General features: G+C 33.2%; 1 protein-coding gene across 17 annotated transcripts in view; it reads left to right on the top strand.

Annotated features, from left to right (window-relative positions):
* Positions 1-17,422, top strand: part of LOC138331434 (uncharacterized protein DDB_G0284459-like) — a 69,202-nt gene continuing 51,780 nt past the window's right edge. For 4 of the 17 annotated variants that reach the window (XM_069279056.1, XM_069279055.1, XM_069279059.1 and 1 more), the window contains exons 1-3: positions 6-234; positions 688-768; positions 11,956-14,148. In XM_069279056.1, the coding sequence (XP_069135157.1) occupies positions 13,309-14,148 (840 nt within the window). In that variant the 5' untranslated portion in view covers positions 6-234; positions 688-768; positions 11,956-13,308. Of the gene's footprint in view, positions 235-687; positions 769-3,188; positions 3,319-7,085; positions 7,297-11,955; positions 14,149-17,422 lie in introns of those variants that run through there. The other 13 variants (XM_069279062.1, XM_069279060.1, XM_069279063.1 and 10 more) reach the window with 10 other exon arrangements.

The raw sequence follows: 17,422 nt of genomic DNA, 5'->3' as shown, positions 1-17,422 counted from the left end.
ACAAGTTTGAAGGTCGAACACTTCACACAACAAGTATAATTTCACCGAGATCCAAATCCTTTTAAAATATATACCAGTGTCCAATTGGCAACGAAATCGAATTGTACCTGTGTAAAGTTTCGATGTGTGCGATGAGAACTTCAAAGTGCCACAACCACACGTATTTGTATGACATGTGTGTATGAAGGGGATATTTGAATCTAGTTTGACTGCAGGAACCCGCGTGTACTGAAGGTAAGAATTTAATATAATTCACTTTTCACACATGGGAATAACATTGATTGAACAGGTGAGACTATCAAATATCATATGTAAACGTATCTTCTATGATTTGAATGATTTTACATCGATATATTATTTTCGGGATTATTGATAAAAGTCAAAATGTGTATTACGAAATCGTAATAATGTTATTGTTTCGCTTTGTGTAAAGTTCAGATTAAATCATTTTACTGCAGAAAAGTCGGGTACCTGTTGTACAATTTATTAACATCCTTTTCGAAATATAAACAAATATAAACATATGTTATGTAACATTCAAATAACGGTATTGAATGATACATGTAATATTATATAAAAAAAAATTGATGAAGGAAATAATGTTATACACTTAGTAAGAGAACACCAATCTCAGCATGTATAATTTATCAGTGATTTTGATTGGTTTAACCTCCTATTAACAACCAGGTTCATTTACGGACGTACCAGCTATTAGAGGTGGAGGAAAACCGGAGTACCCGGGGGAAAACCACCACTTACAGACAAGAGGTATTTCATTTTACTAGTCATACGGTAATAGAACCACTGTCGCTTTTATTTTTATTTTCTTATACATATTTTTGGTGTTTAAATTGACGAGAGTATGATACCATCCAGATCTGTCGCACACTGGCAAACAAGGTGAGAACCTAGGGTCATAGGTGTATTGTGTGAAATGAGGCAGTGTTGAGTGATATTAACGGGGGTTGTCTGTTTTCATTTCACATGGCATTGACGGTAATATCTGGGTTATGACAGATGTACAGTTATAAATGTGTGTATCATCGCTAACATGCTGGGTTTTCAATATAAATCACAACATTATAAAGATTAATATACTTTTCACACACTCAGTTGAGTCAACCAACATACAGATTACTTTAAAGCGGCGCGCCTTCACTGTTTTTTAAGAACTTTTAAGACAGCACCATACATAAAACGAAAGCTAAAACAAAGACATCTTTATCATAATGTAATCAATTTATTTTGAGTCCTATTAACAGCTAGAGTAATTTAAGGACGGCATCTCCTGAATCATCTCTGAGTGGGAAGAGACAATATTGAGAATAACATACTGATAATGTAATAAAATATAGATACCGATAGATTTATTTTCTTAATAAATAAATCTTTCAAAGTTGACAATTGCTTAGTATATCCGTGTTTCATATGTCACGAATTCATATTTCAATACGCAAATATTTATGAAAAAATCTATGCAGACCAAGAGAGTTTAAACAAAAGATAAAGAAGATGAATGTTAAAAGAAGTGTTTATGCAAATAAGCGAATTAGTCCAATAACCGATATGTGAATATATTTTTAAGTCCTCATCACGCCAAAGAGAGAGCATATCCCACCTCCTATTCGTTCGCTTCTTTATGGAGTGAAAATTTTGTGAATATTTATAATTCAAACATGGACAGACTATAATGACATAGTTATACAATTGAGTTGCTACATGTTCTAGTAGATGTTATTTTTAATGTGTGTACGCGTGTTGAACTCGAATTTACTAGAATTATCTACCTATAGTAAATAAACTTATTTGTCAAAAACTAACCTTACCCGTTTATGTTTGCAAATACATGTATAGTATGATTTAGATTTTTACTGGAACGCCTAATGCATTTCAAATCCCTCATTCGTCATTATCAATGCTATATTGTCCATTGTCAAGAAAAATATCGATAGAAATCATCCCAGTTGACATGTTTACACACGAAATACCTTGATGATAGTGCTAGTCAAATTAACACCGTATACCTGGAGGAAAGGGTAATTAGTCTTGTTAATTAAATGGTGACACACTCCGGATGGTACCGAGAGGAGAATCTCCTCTTTATAATTAGTAAAAAGACAGGTGTTCCAATACTCTGTGTAAATATTGATATTAGGAAAACCAACTTAATTTGCATTCCAATTAGAACTTTACTACCACCGACTCCACGTATTTCCTTAAAGCTTTACTGATTGTGGTATGTCATTAAAAATAAGAAGTCTAAAGTGTCGATAAAATCACGATTTTGTTATTTGGACATTCCTGTTAATACGTCTTATTGAGGATTATACTTATGAAGTATATTTTCATTACTAATCTATGTCACTTAGCTTTTAACCTTCCTTATATGGTTATAACTTAATTAACCCTCAGCACTTCTATGGTCTTTTCTACACGTAACTCTCGGAAAATGATTTTTCATTTCAACCAATTTTATTGAATAAATCAAAAGGATTGGGCAATAGGCTAGGCTATATAAGCCCTTTCCTAGCCAGAAACTATAATCAAATTAAATTATATACATGTATGAAGTTAAATTAATAACATCTTAATTACACAAATTTGGTATGTAACAAAATAATATTATTAATACTATTAATATGCCAAGTTTTATACTCTTATGGGTATATTAGTTTGGGAATAAATTTCATATTGATATTTTTATATATAATATAATTGTACAAGGGAGATAATTCATCAATAGATTGAATAATATCAAAGTAGTAAGATAGTAATTAGTTATGTAATATAACAGAAAAGTAAGCTACTGAAACTTTTTGAAGTTTTCTCAGTTTTAATGGGTACATAATCCAGTGATTTTGCCTGTGTCTGGGACTACAAAAGTCCATAGCCAATTATTGGCAAAAGCCCCTAATACAGGCAAATACTAGATTCGCAACCAATAAAACTGGAAAAAGAGAGTAATGCTTAGTATGATCATGATCGTGATTTAACATAAAAGATTCAGAAGTAAAAGATTTTTTTATTTTTTTTAGAAGTTCTGATCGCCATCACTACCCACCATCGCCATACAGGAGTTTTTCAAATTAACATTCGTAATGCATAACATCACTTGTTGACATTTGTATGTCATTATAGTGACTTCTTCTAATATCCATATGGTACTTTTAACGTTAATGCGTTGTTTCAATGATAGGCCAATGTTATTTTAAGAAACAACTGGTTCTATGTAAAACGCGTGGGGAAACATTCTGGCATTCTGAATACTGATGTTTCTATAGTGATGTACCCAAGTTTAACAACTTTAGCAATTTTAAGGTAAGACCATTGCTATAAGTTCAACTTAAGAAGCCAGAACTGAAACTCATAATACAACCAAATATGAAGTGTTTGAGTGCAAGGGAAACCTTCTTGGTGAAATTGGCGGTTCTGTGACAGAAAAGGGTCGAAGAAATGCCCGAAGTGATGACTGCTAAGTATTTGCTTCATTATGTTTCACGTCACATTAGCAACCGGGGTCATTAAAGGACGGCCACCACTGTATACAAATTGTTGCGAGTGCGGTATGTTTTGGGAGGCTGTGGTATATTCGTGTTGTGTCTATTTGCAATAGGACTACTTGCCTATTTTATAGTGCTAGCAAACTGTACGGATCAAGTAGCTTTCTGGTCAGAGAGTGGTATCATAGGGTACGTCTAACAGTCTGTGTATAACCCGTTATATCAAAGTTAATATCGATCTGGGAAAACATGGACCTGCAAGTTGCATATCTTAATGTGTCTGTGATATCGTTAGATGTTTTGGGTCAAAGACATAAACTGTAATTCTTATTTCCTTCTTGAAGCAATTAATAGCGGCTAGCCGGTGTCTATCGAATAACTATGACTAAGATAACAGAAAATCTCATCAAAATTCTGACTTTGTAAAGTTGGAAAACCACGTATAAAAATAATTCGCTGTCACATTTTGACAAAACGCAGCATTATTTATCAGCTGACATCAGATAACCATTGGCGTCAATGAAGAACAGGTTACAGATATGGAAGGAAGCGTTTCGGAAGGATAAGCGTGAATGTGTGTTAGAAGGGGACAGAGGGAATTAGGTGGAAGGATATACCCTGATTGATGACTATGGGAAAACGTGTCCTACACATGTTGTCGTTATTAATGATAACTGCTGACTCAACTACACGGAAATCTGTACAATTGAGTGCTTTTCCGCCTACCAACGTAGCACAGTAGTTGCCTATATGAAGTACTCAATATTAACTTTTGAGGATTTGCCGTATACAGAATTTAAAGCTATCCAATTAAAAAAAAAAAAAAAAAAAAAAAAAAAAAAAAAAAAAAATAAAAAAAAAAAAAAAAAAAAATAAAAAAAAAAAAAAAAAAAAAAAAAAAAAAAAAAAAAAAAAAAAAAAAAAAAAAAAAAAAAAAAAAAAAAAAAAAAGAAAAAAAAGAAAAAAAAAAAAAAAAAAAAAAAAAAAAAAAAAAAAAAAAGTAAAAAAAAAAAAAAAAAAAAAAAAAAAAAAATTTAAAAAAAAAAAAAAAAAAAAAAAAAAAAAAAAAAGAAAAAAAAAAAAAAAAAAAAAAAAAAAAAAAAAAAAAAAAAAAAAAAAAAAAAAAAAAAAAAAAAAAAAAAAAAAAAAAAAAAAAAAAAAAAAAAAAAAAAAAAAACAGAATTTAAAGCTATCCAATTACTTAGATTTATGTAAACATTTAAAACTTTCACTGACGAACACTCAGTGGGATATGGACTACATCATGAATTTTTAACGAGCGGTTACTTGGCTAGTGCTAATTTCAAAGTTAACGGGATTTGAAATTAAACATTCATACATTGCTCCAAAGTTTTGAATTCGACGGTTAAATCCAATGATGTACTGAAGGTACATGTATTTGTCGGTGACTACTAATCATTGAAACGAGACAAATGCTAAATACCGTAAAATACATTTCTTTTTAAATACAGATATATTTTAGCAGATTATTGATATCTTGTATATACATATAATTATTCTTTAACATATATTCGGATAAAATGTTAATTTTTATTCACTGTCTCTTAATAATTCTTTTATTGAATGGCACTTATTATTGGAATTATGTGATCTATATGCATGGTCTATGATTTCTATTTTTTTTATGTGATTCATGGTATTTTATGTAATAGGGTTTGAGAGTTAATAAAATAATATATAAAAATATATCTAACGTATAGCCGGCTAATTTTGTGGATCGAACTCTTTAAACCGGAAGCCGACAAGTTACGCGAGGAATATTTTCGCGATTTCGCAGTACATGGCTGTGGATGTGAATTTGATCCGCTAAAAAAATGAAAAAAAGTTGATTCACATAGACCATGAAAACCAGATCGCGAAAATCTAAAATAGCGGAAATTTTACTCGCGTAAATAACCAGCTGTGCAATCATAGTATACGGTTTTTACCAAATGATTTTAATATATACTCCCAAAACTTATAAGAATGATTTTTAGACGCTAAGATAGGTCCAAATATGATAGATGTTATGTAAATTGTAACTAATTCTTCGGTATTTATGGAACGAGACACTATCAACTCTGAATTATTTTGTCTGAAATTTAAAGTGTTTTATATAATCGCTGTCTGGCATGACATAACGAGACGATAGGATCGGCTAATTTCACAAATATCTTTTCCGTCTCGTTACTGGACACCCATACACAACATACAACACCCACAACGAGGACACATAAATAGATACCCACCGGTATTTGCTCTACACTTATATATTACAGATAGGGTCTGTCAATACCCAAGTATTATCACACATTACGGAATATACTCCGATACCAGGCAGCCTCGGGGTAAATGATCAGAAAATGGGACATTTAAAATTCTATTTTGGCATATGCTACATCAATAGTTAAAATGACAACAAAGGATTTAGACGGCAACATAATCATTGAAAGCCCACCTACTTTCTGGACATGGGAATGAAATGAGTAGATTCTAATAAAGTCAGATCATCGGAACATCCTGACGACGCTTATTCTAAAAAAAGTATTCTAACTGATAACTATGATTCGCACTTGGACCACGATGTCGCGAGTTCGAATCGTATAATTATTGAAATCCCTGCTCTGTATTTCTGGACACTCGTTATATATAAGATGTATCCTCGAGCAACTACATTATCATCATTATAATACAAACATAGGGTAATTCTGGCGATAATTATCCATTTTTGATAATGTATTTCGAACACGATGTAAAACAAGATTCCAAACCTCTTGTGATTGTAAACAAATCGTCGATCAATATGAAGTGTTTTGTGATTTTGTTTTTTAATTCTATTGTGAATTTTGGTAGTGCATATCCAGGCGATAATTATCGACCAAATAAATAAAGACATTTATTATCCATTATATCCTTTTTGTTATAGCGTAGTATCATTCTGTAACCATAATTGATAAATACTTCCCTTACTCAACAAAGAAAAACAATGCATGTAGGTTTCATACCTAGATTATTTTGTGACAAAAAATAATACTACAGCAGAAGCAAAGTACCTCCGAATGCCTGAAGAGTGAAATCATTTCTGTAAGTCAGGTCCCGATTTCTCGAAACAAAACTGTAGACTTAAGTCTTAAAGTTTTTCTCCTTTTGTAACTTATGTTAAAATTTCTTACTCAAGTTTGTTTCCGACTTAAGTTTGTTTTTTAGAAATCGGAGCTTGGTGTTATTTATTTTTAGAAACTGTTTTTATTCATTAACTCCTCTCTAGTATGACATATTATCGTTCTACAACTGACAAATAATATCCTCACCCAAGAAAGAAATACAATGTGTGTGAACAATTTATTGAATTCCTCTTGGTCATTGATTTACTAGCATTGTCCGCACCTAAATCTCTGTCCCACTAATACGCATACCATAGTGTGGCTATATCGAGTCCATACTAATTCGGCCAGCCCGTGGACACTATACATACAATGGCGATTTTAATTCTATTGTGGATTAAATCCAATCCGTCCTGCGAACTGCTGTAAGTAAACAACTTTCTCAATCAAGTGTTGGTTGGATAGTGAATTTTCAAGTCACAACGCTTGAGTTTTGTCTCGGAGATATTTCTTGGAGTTTTGTCTCAGTAGTGTTACATCACCAGTATCAAGTGTGCCTGTGGGCTGGGATGTACCTGTGATGTTTCTAAGACTACTGACGATTTGATCATATTCAGTACTAGAGTGTTTTATAGCAACGCCATGGCCAGTGTATTTGTGTATACACGTGGTGATTTACATTATAACACAAGGTAACGTTTTTACACATTTGATAAGTCCTAAATATGCTTTAAATATTTTCATAATACTTTTCTGCATTTTATTTGATAAACAAATAGGTGTTTTTTTCACACAAAAAAACAGGTTCTTTTTTATAAATCAAAATGACGCTGTTGAAATAGCATTAATTATTCCTGTTAAAATCGAAGTTATGCAGTTGAAGTAGCATTAATTATTCCTATTAAATCAATGACATGTTGATATCACATGTTCATATTCTCGACATGTTTTCATATTCTCATTTATTTTCGATTTTATCGCCACCATAACAAAATAAACACTGTTTTTTCGTAGCACCACATCACTGCGGATCCTTTAGTACTCACAATAAATACACTGCATATGTAAATTCGAAATAGATGATAAAGGATAGTTAATGAGTAATAGTATTTATTTTCGAAAATCGTTTGTCCCTTGTCCAATATCAAGGTCTATTGCATATAGCTCATTATTGCTAGATATTTAACATACTAAATTGATAAGGATATTAGCCGTGCATAAAACGATGCAACCATCGAGTAAGTGCTTTCAGTTATTTTATGTTACTGTTGTGATTCGGATTACAAGAGATCATACATATACAAATGTTTAAAGAAGCAATTGAATTCACCTTTATTTGGCTCAGCATTGCCATTCTAACAAAACCTTCAAATATTCGTTCTTGAAACTGGAACTGCACAATATCACGTTGTAAAATATGAAATGATAAAATCGATGATTACCGGAGAATTCGCAGGACATGTGCTATATATTCTTCATAAACAGGACTTTGTGTTATTATTGTCAAATATTCAAAATAGGATCAATGCTAAGGATCAATATTTTGTTTAATTTTTATTGAAATATTTAAACTACAAATGCTTACAGACTTATCACTGTTTACTGCTATTGTTGCAATATTTGCATGTGAAGAAAGGAAAGTCTCATTTGTTTAAAAAAACGCACTTTGTATCCGTATGATAAATAGTATGGAATATATTACCGTTGGAAATAAAATGTTCAATATTTTCGTTAAATGCTTTACATAATACAGTAATTTAAAGATTCGTCGAAAACAGATTATTATGTGAACTCGTTGTTACCTGTTGCACCTGAATTACAAAACTAAAATTGTCCCTAATAACATTCCATAGATCGATAAATTGATCCGATATTATCACAAGTAAAACAAGTAGGCTAATTATACACGCCAAATAATACACGTCATTCATACAAGCTGTTTTGAAAATCAGAATACGGAAAACACAAGCTTTTGGCATTAGCCTGTATTCATATCTCCTTTTATGCTTACATGTGTTGTTATTTACGTAATTTACGATGGATCAATTTTCTATACAATCCTAAACAGTCTCCGGCGCGTTCGAATAGCGATACGGTACCAACGTCACATCGCACTCGAGTGATACAGATCAATCAAAGCGGTATCGATTATGAGATCGATAAGTCTTCATCAGATTACATCACTTACGTTTGTGTAAATACATACAGTACACGGTCTATATAGAAATATCGTTTTTATCTGTGAACGTGACGGAATTAGATAATATTGGGGATAAGAGGTGTAAAGAGGGAGATATCACATGTTTGGTTATGAATTGAAAAAAAAAATTCTGAGGAAAAATCATTTAAAACTTCTGCAGAAAAAGAGCTTTCCGTATAGCTTGGCCATGACAATAAGATGTGTGTTGAATATATTGGCTGTCTTTGCACTAAAAGAAACATAAGGACAGACCTTATTTATATAATTACTGAGTATAACACTTGTAAAATTATAACTTTAACAACATGTACATGATAATTCCATTTGAATTATAATCTAGAGAAAACCTAGTTAATAGAATAAATTAGATGTAGTTGGGTCACGTACTCAACAGAATATTGAATGTAGTAAATATATGAGTTAGTAAGTACAAAAGGTTTTTTTAGCTCATTAACCCCTTATAATTTATAATGGACGGTTCTAGCCTTTGCATTGGAAGAACTCATATGTGTTTTAGGGTTGAATTAGTTTAGACGCCACAATTGATTATTTACGATAGTTGTGACTATCTGAAAATTCGTATAAATATATCAGCATAAAGCTATTAATATTTGACGAACATGATGGAAATTAATTGGAAATTGATTTAAGAAATATGTTGTCATATATTATCTAATTATTTGTAATAAAGGCTATCCAAAATAACTATTTTTCAATTGAATTAACAACAACTAGAAATGTGAATTTAAATGTGTATGCTTTTAATGCATGGATGTCAATTTAAATATTGATAATGAGTTCTAATATAAACATCAAAGAAACATTTGAAGTTTATTAAATGCACATGAATGAGATCAAAGAAAAAAGAAGGATAGGCACATGTATAACATGTACGGAATTAATGTTATCAAACAAATAATGTGTTTGAAGTGTGAAATTTTCAAGTGATTTTAATTTTAACACGAAAATCAACAAAATAAAGTATTTTTGTTTTCCAAATCCATTATCATTGTATGAACCATGGTGTTATCAGAAACAAAACAAAAAAAGAAAGAAAAAACAGTATGGTTTATTCTTTCATTTTTTCCAATAGTTACTCAATGTAGCCAAAGCTGTCCATAGATACCACCAAATGAACAAAATACAATAGACAGGGTTCTGTAGAGCTAATATCGCTATGTAGTCTATACCATTATGGACCCCAGGAAAGCCGATTCAATACAATTCCTCTAGTGAAAGTTAGATAGAGATAAAGATGGTAGATTGTCGCTAGTTGACATAATACAATAAGGAAATCCTCTGCATTTTTACATATCCCCAATTTCTAAAACATGTGTAGTAATGTCTAAAGTTCCAACACATTTCCTTAATGTTCACAGATGTAGTTAAGGTGAATGATCTGGAGATAAAGAACGCCGCAATCTCCATCGATCTGCACTCGTGATCCTATATATACGTGCCTGCATCGTGATGTATCCTTTGAAATCATAAGCTTTATGTCTGTCGAGAAAAATCTAAAACAATTTATATTGCGATTGATTTGGAGAACTACAAAGCTCGCAAGACCTGTATTGTTGGTACAGGCACTCCATGAACCGTACTCTTCTTATAATCGAATGCAAGAGTATTTGCACGTGGTGTAAATGTCAACAGATGCTACTGTCATATTTCAATCAGAGAAATGCATTGAACTCATTAGGATAATATCAATATACCGTCTATTCAATGTTCCTGTAAAAATACGTAAAAAAATATGCCTATTTCGCGATCGTCGTATAAAATTCGAAGCAATATAATCGACAATCAAAATTAGAAGCAGGGAAAGAACTTATATAAGCTATGTCTGTTGTTCATTCCTTTTTCAGATACTTTTTTAAATAAAATTTGTTGAAATTGAAATTGATTCCCTAAAATCCATAATGAACTGTTCCACTGTTAAATTAAAGGATAGTTCAAATGCGTCCTCAGGGGTGAATGGGGTCAGAAAATCATAGATACAAGGTTTAGCCTAAGATCTTTGTGAACAATCTCGTTTTCACAAAAACGCTTTACATGCTGAGCTCCCCACTCCGGCAGTTAAGCTTGTTACAAACGTTCCACAGGTCATCAGAGTTGTCTGTCTGAAAAGCAAACCGGACCGTAAGTCGTTCCGGACAGTTCCGTCTTACACTCCTTGCTCCTACTATCTGGTTTTTCTTCGATTACCTGTCATGATCGTGCGGTATATATACTTCATCATTGTTCATATGAAATTCTCACCTGAGTTTGCCTGTTCAGATAGAGATGATAAAGATACTAAATATTATCGATATTAGTGATTTTCCCAAAAAGTATGCAGTTGTTTTTATATATTTCTAATTTGATCTCTCTTGTTTTAGTAACTCCCTGTTTGAACTACATTTATTTGTCTTTAAGGTAATCTCAACTATAACTTGCAGCTACAGTAACTGTAAGCCACACTGTATATGAAAACCTTTGATATTTTATGGTCTCATTTACTAACCTTCCTTTTAAACATTGTTGTATTCATACACTTTAAATTCTTCAAATACGATGAACATATTACAGATATATTCTTCTAAACTAAAACATGTTTCAAAAGATATCCTGTTTGTCTCTTCTTCTGTCCAAATTTCCTCGTGTAATCAGGCATGCGTTTATTGAAATAAATGAAACTAGATGTAGAACTAGCATATATGCCATTTTACTATACTGTTGTAATAATACTACAGGTGAAAATGAGCGACAAAATAATAACAAAGAATGACACCTTTTGGAATTACATAAAATCAGTGATATTTTGTGTTTGAGAGATGGCACTTTTTTAAGATACCGCAAAAATAATCGTCGCGAAAGTGATTTAATTACAATGACCTTACCTTGGATATATATCGCAAAAATGAAATAGCTGTTGAAATTTTCTAAATTATAGTTTAAATGTATTATAAGCGATTATATCCTACTGATCGAACATATATGTTCATTACAGGTATCAGAAATGAATGGAATCTACCGCGTTGTCAATAAGCGGCACTTTAGCTTATAAATGTGTGTGCTCGTATGGGCGTGAAATCATCGATTCCTTAACATTCGTTTATGAGATCAATCTTTGCATTATGTATGTAATATTTTATTTGTTTTTTCGTTGTAGGAGGAAAGCTAACAGGAAATAGCGTTATCAGTTGGGATGATACTTCCCGGACCTACATCATTCTGTCCTTCTATCTATGGACAAAAGTCAATACACAGCTATGTGAAACAGTGATATAAATATAAGTCAGCAAACACAATTTCTAATTTACGGACAATAAATATATGTAATGGGTTAAAATTGACATAGAAGACCTTGACGTAGCCGGATAATTGAACAAGTTCTCGATACTCGTGTGTGGATTTTAACAGAGTTTAATGGGTGTGTGTTATGTATAGGTAATGATGGACACACATTTCAGTGTATATAAAGAGTTAGTAAAACAAACATGAATGTACTCCACAACACGGTGGTAACATGGACGCCAGTTTTTCATCATCATCTACACGACATGCGGACGTGATTTTTACAACTGGAAATTTCAACGCTCTTAATCATTGCCATGATACAACGAGACAAAGTGGACCGAACCAACTACACGACCGAACGCAATAACCAGCCACTTTTGTTTCGCCATGAAATATCCAGCCTTGCTCAAACAAACTCGTCATCCAAGACAAATACGGGCCACATGGGACCACGGACAGGCCTGAGCCCACCAAAGAAAAGATTTAGTGTTTTTTGTCGTAATCCAGTTATTTGTATAAACCTCCGAGTTCACTTCTTATGTACACAGCGTAAATCTTTGAATACAGGTATGTCTTTTTTACCTGTCGTGTATCCAGATTGAGGAGGGGAAATTAACACAATCGAAAGCGATCAACGATCGCTGGATTACGTGAATACTGTTCTTTCTTATGGAGGTAATCCGCGTATCCTTATGTGATGGCCGATGAAATGAGATGTCGAACAATAACATTACAACGATCTTACTGATGAGAAACAGACAGGGATTATTCTTAGATTATCATAATCTGTGTATGACATCTTGTAGACAGCTCAGTCTTAAGACCGGTTATCTTTTCTGAGCTTTTTTGTCAGAAATATTGTATATTATATATCGTAAACGTTTGACCTGTGTATGGTACTCAAGTGATTAAAATTCATATATATGGTAAATGAGCTGTGATATTTCAGAAAGAATTTAGACTAGTTCAAAGACAAGAAAGGAAGGAAGGTGAAGCAAAACTTAGTATCTGCATGCGTAGGAAACCGAGGCACGCCAATGGTTAGTGCTATTACTTAGGAACCCAATGATAAAAGTGGTATCTCCGTCTTTGAATTAAGAAAACAGAAGGGGATGGTGAAATAAAACAGTGAAAACTTCTAATACTCCGAACACAACGAAACTAGTTATTTTTACGTCACGTGTGTAGCAAATCAGAAAAAGAAATACAACGACATTTTTCCAAAATGGCGGCAATCTCAGCAGTGTTGGTAACGGATAGGCAAAGACCTAAAACATCTAAAGCATGTCCTCTTCCGCGAGTGGAAGGGGTGCCCTCTAAGGACAGCCGACTCAACATCCTCCGCCTCAAAAGAAGGGTCGATCAAAAAAGGAAGGAAAAGTCAATTACAATTAATGAAGTTCCCATGATGCTCCTTCCGAAAGCAAGGGTCAGAACTGCATATGACCTCATGCACCTTCGTGGGGACGCATGCGTGATCCCTGATCAGGAATACAATGCTTTAAACTTGTCAACATTACATCCAGACGCAGATTTCATGCGCGTTCGGCACAATTCTTCGAGGATTTCTTTCCGAAGTAAGAGCAGATGTTCGCGGCCATCATCGCGAAGTGATTTAGACAGTGGGTTCGGTTCCCTCCGAAGAGGTGTTACTTTTGATGATCTTAGTCTGAGCCAGTCCACAGTTTATAAATCAACAGATGATTTAGATGTATATTCTGATGAGGAGGGCGTAAAAGAGCCAACGACGTTGTCTCGTGAGGAGACGATGTCATTTTCTTCCTTTCTACCTCCAATTGATTCGGATCTACCGGAACACCTGGACAGTTATGGCGAAGCAATCGCCAGTGTGGAACCTCAACCCGAAAAATTCAAGAAAAATAAGTTCTTAAACTCGTGGCGTAGGAGTCGTTCCCGACCAATCACGCCAGCATGCAACATTGAACCTTGCCATGAGGAATCATGTGTGATTTGTAAAGGATTTATGTCCGAAAGAGAACGAATACAAAAATGTTTTGGTGGTGTCCAGAATTTCTTGGATTGGATATTTTCAAAATGGGGAAAGGTAAGTTTTATCATTCCTTTTTATGTTCATAAAGTGAGAAATACAAAGGTAATGCACATGAATATTTACTAGTATATCGACTTTTACTGCCATAACCTTGACACTTTACCCCGATTTCATAGGGGCCGCGGTGGCCGAGTGGATAAGATGTCCCGACATATTACCACAAGCCCTCCACCTCTGGGATGCGGGTTCGAATCCCATGTGGGGCAGTTGCCAGGTACTGACCGCTGGCCGGTGGTTTTTCTCCGGGTACTCCGGCTTTCCTCCACCAACAAACCTGGCACGTCCTTACATGACCCTGGCTGTTAATAGGACGTAAAACTAAACAAACCAAACCCCGATTTCATTTTTTTTTTTTTGAAAATCGAAAAGGTGTATTCGTTGCACAAATTGATGATTTATTCATGACCTTTATCAAAATTACAATTTACGTAATAACAAATCATAATCGTATAACGTTATTTTTTAATATGAACATTTGATATAAATACATGTATAACTGTAACCAAACAATCGTTAGCCGCTACTGTATTTTACGATTTCCATTTCGAAACAAGTTTGTCAAGATTAACATTCTTGATTAAAAACCAATAGATGGTAATTTCTTTCAATAAGCATGATGTACAGGAAACAACCCTTCTCTATTTTACTCTGATCGCGAAATTTTCAAATCGCACCTGAACATACATTATGTAAGTTGGTATACAGTAAACACATGTAGATACTAACGTAGAATGTACGCACATAGTTTTCCCATATCGTGTATGAAAGAGAAGCAAGCGTATATATTTATTCTTGAAGGGAATATTGTGTAAACCGTAAAAATATTGAATTGCTATGTCAATTTCATTTAAGCTTCGCCATATTTGGACAAGATCGAATTAGCCATTAAGACGATAACTTTAACGGTGGTGTCGATGTTAGTATATAAATTGACTATCGTCGGGAAGGAACTCAGTCGTTTCTGATGTTGACTCGAAGTCGTGCGCCTGACCCTGCGTGTTGATATTGGCAAGAAACACCTTGACATTGTGTTATATTAACACATTTAGATGGTGATTGTTGTTTACATTTGTCCAAAGTCAATATGTTATGGTCAAGTAGTCCAGTCTGGGCCAATTACGTACTGTTCTGATAACAAGGGTACCCAGCGATCTATTCGAGAATTCTCCTTTCAATAATATGAATGGGTTTTAGAAAGAATAGCACTGCTGTTATCTTCGGTGAATGCTCAATAACCAGTTGGCGGAAATAAAGTAGCATTACTTTCTCTATTGTAGTCAATACGGGCTTATTAAAAATGTTCACACCTTATTGACAATACACATGGGACCACAAGATAAGTTCCTCAAAAGCAAGATTTAAGACAATTTCGTATTCGACATATTTATTTGGTAAGAACAAAGGATGAAAAAGCAAAAGAATAATTGATTTTGTTCGTATCAAGCGGTTCTTGGTATCTACGGTGCATACATGTATACTTTTACAATAATATCTTGTGTCTATATTGACCTAATGATAACAATGTGTGGTTTGTATTAGGACTGTTATTATATTAGGTCAGCTAATGTAAATGACTAAATATGCCGATTCTCATCGCTTATCTTAGATACAAACAAACGCATAACCTTTCTCGTATCAATGCATTTAAACATAAACAAAAATAAATCTTAAGGAAGAAATATATCTTGGTAAAAAGAGATATTTACACATTACTCGTATCAATGTTATGCCACCAATTATTAAATTGTTACTAACCTATATCCCTTAGAAAAAATATTGAGAACTATTTTATAAGAGTACCGTCCAACATTAAGAAAGGGCATATAAAGTAGCATAAAGACTAAACCCTATGGACTGATGGTCAGAATAGGCTATGGCAAGCAAATGATTGCTGGATTTCAAACACTTTTCGATGAAGACATAAAATTGATATAAAAATGAAGTAAAAACTAGATACAAATGTAAATCTATGACATATTGTAGATCAACGGATTTTTGTATGTCCTAAAACTTTTCATGGCGATTTCAATCCACGAGGTTCTACTTTTCATGTTATTGATAATACGAAAACATGCTTTTAAGTAGTTCCTCGGTATTCTTATTAGCTTATTGGGAAAATCGTGTAGCAGCTTTCAGAAAGACAGTTGCAAACATTAGCTTGGTAACATAACACTACAATTATCATCATATTCTGAAAATAATATAACGAATTCCATAATATCCAACGTGCTTCAATTGAAATACCAAGAGGATTTCCATAGTTCTGAATGCTCTTTACAAAATATCGAATTCCATTGTTTTCTGTCGGCATAAATCGATTTTTACTTATGAAATATGAAATTTTAATTTTTGCGAATATTTCTTTAGCTCTATAATCGTCACGTGTTTAATTATTTGTGGATCATATTTTAGAATCACGCCACTTTCCATCTATTTCCCCAAAATATTCTTGCAAACATTACTTGCTATGTACATATAGTATTTATGCTGTAAAACACATTTGAATGTTGTGCAGCTAATAATCATGAACATTTGATTAACAAGTCTCCAGTTTCACTTAGTTGATAGCTTGCTGTTAGGAATTGTGTGGTCACTAACTGTTCAAATCACTTGCCAATAGTAAGTAACTGACAGTCATAAATTGGAATTGGAATTAAATCCAAGACCTATATATGCATACGTATTTGCTATACAGTTAATCTGTTTGGGTTAAAGCAACACCGATTCAATACTTTAAAATGGCCAGTGGACCTATTGTGTAGTGTGTGGTCAATGTGATTGGGTTGCGTTCAAACAATGCTCTGGCAAACTATTATAAGTGGTAGCTTATTGGTATACGGGCGTTATGCAATGCTCTCATTGATTGCGAGGTCAAGTATATAATTTCTATGATTGCAACTGATAACTTTTCTTTGTTATATTACATTCATTGTTACCTAATTACTCTTAATTGCTGTCACAATGGCCCGATATCTGCGTAATAAGTGACTTTGATATATTGACGATCTCTCTCTTTGAATAACAAGTCAAGATTTTAAACAGACTTTTACATAGTCCAAACATCAATGGTTCCCTATTCAAAACGAGATATTCAATGTCAACTTAGATTTATATAAGAAGTCGTGGTTCCTTGATGTCTTTCTCGTAAAATTTATATACAATGTTGAAATCAAAGAAATATTATTTAAAAGGCAAAATGGTTAGATAATCTTATCAGATTGTGTAAAACGTTTAAGCGTCAATAACTAATTATTTGGGAAAAAAATGT

The sequence above is a fragment of the Argopecten irradians genome, chromosome 9, assembly GCF_041381155.1.
Source record: "Argopecten irradians isolate NY chromosome 9, Ai_NY, whole genome shotgun sequence".
Lineage (NCBI taxonomy): Eukaryota > Metazoa > Mollusca > Bivalvia > Pectinida > Pectinidae > Argopecten > Argopecten irradians.
Note: the sequence above shows the minus strand (reverse complement) of the source record. Positions and strands in the feature narration are given on the sequence as shown.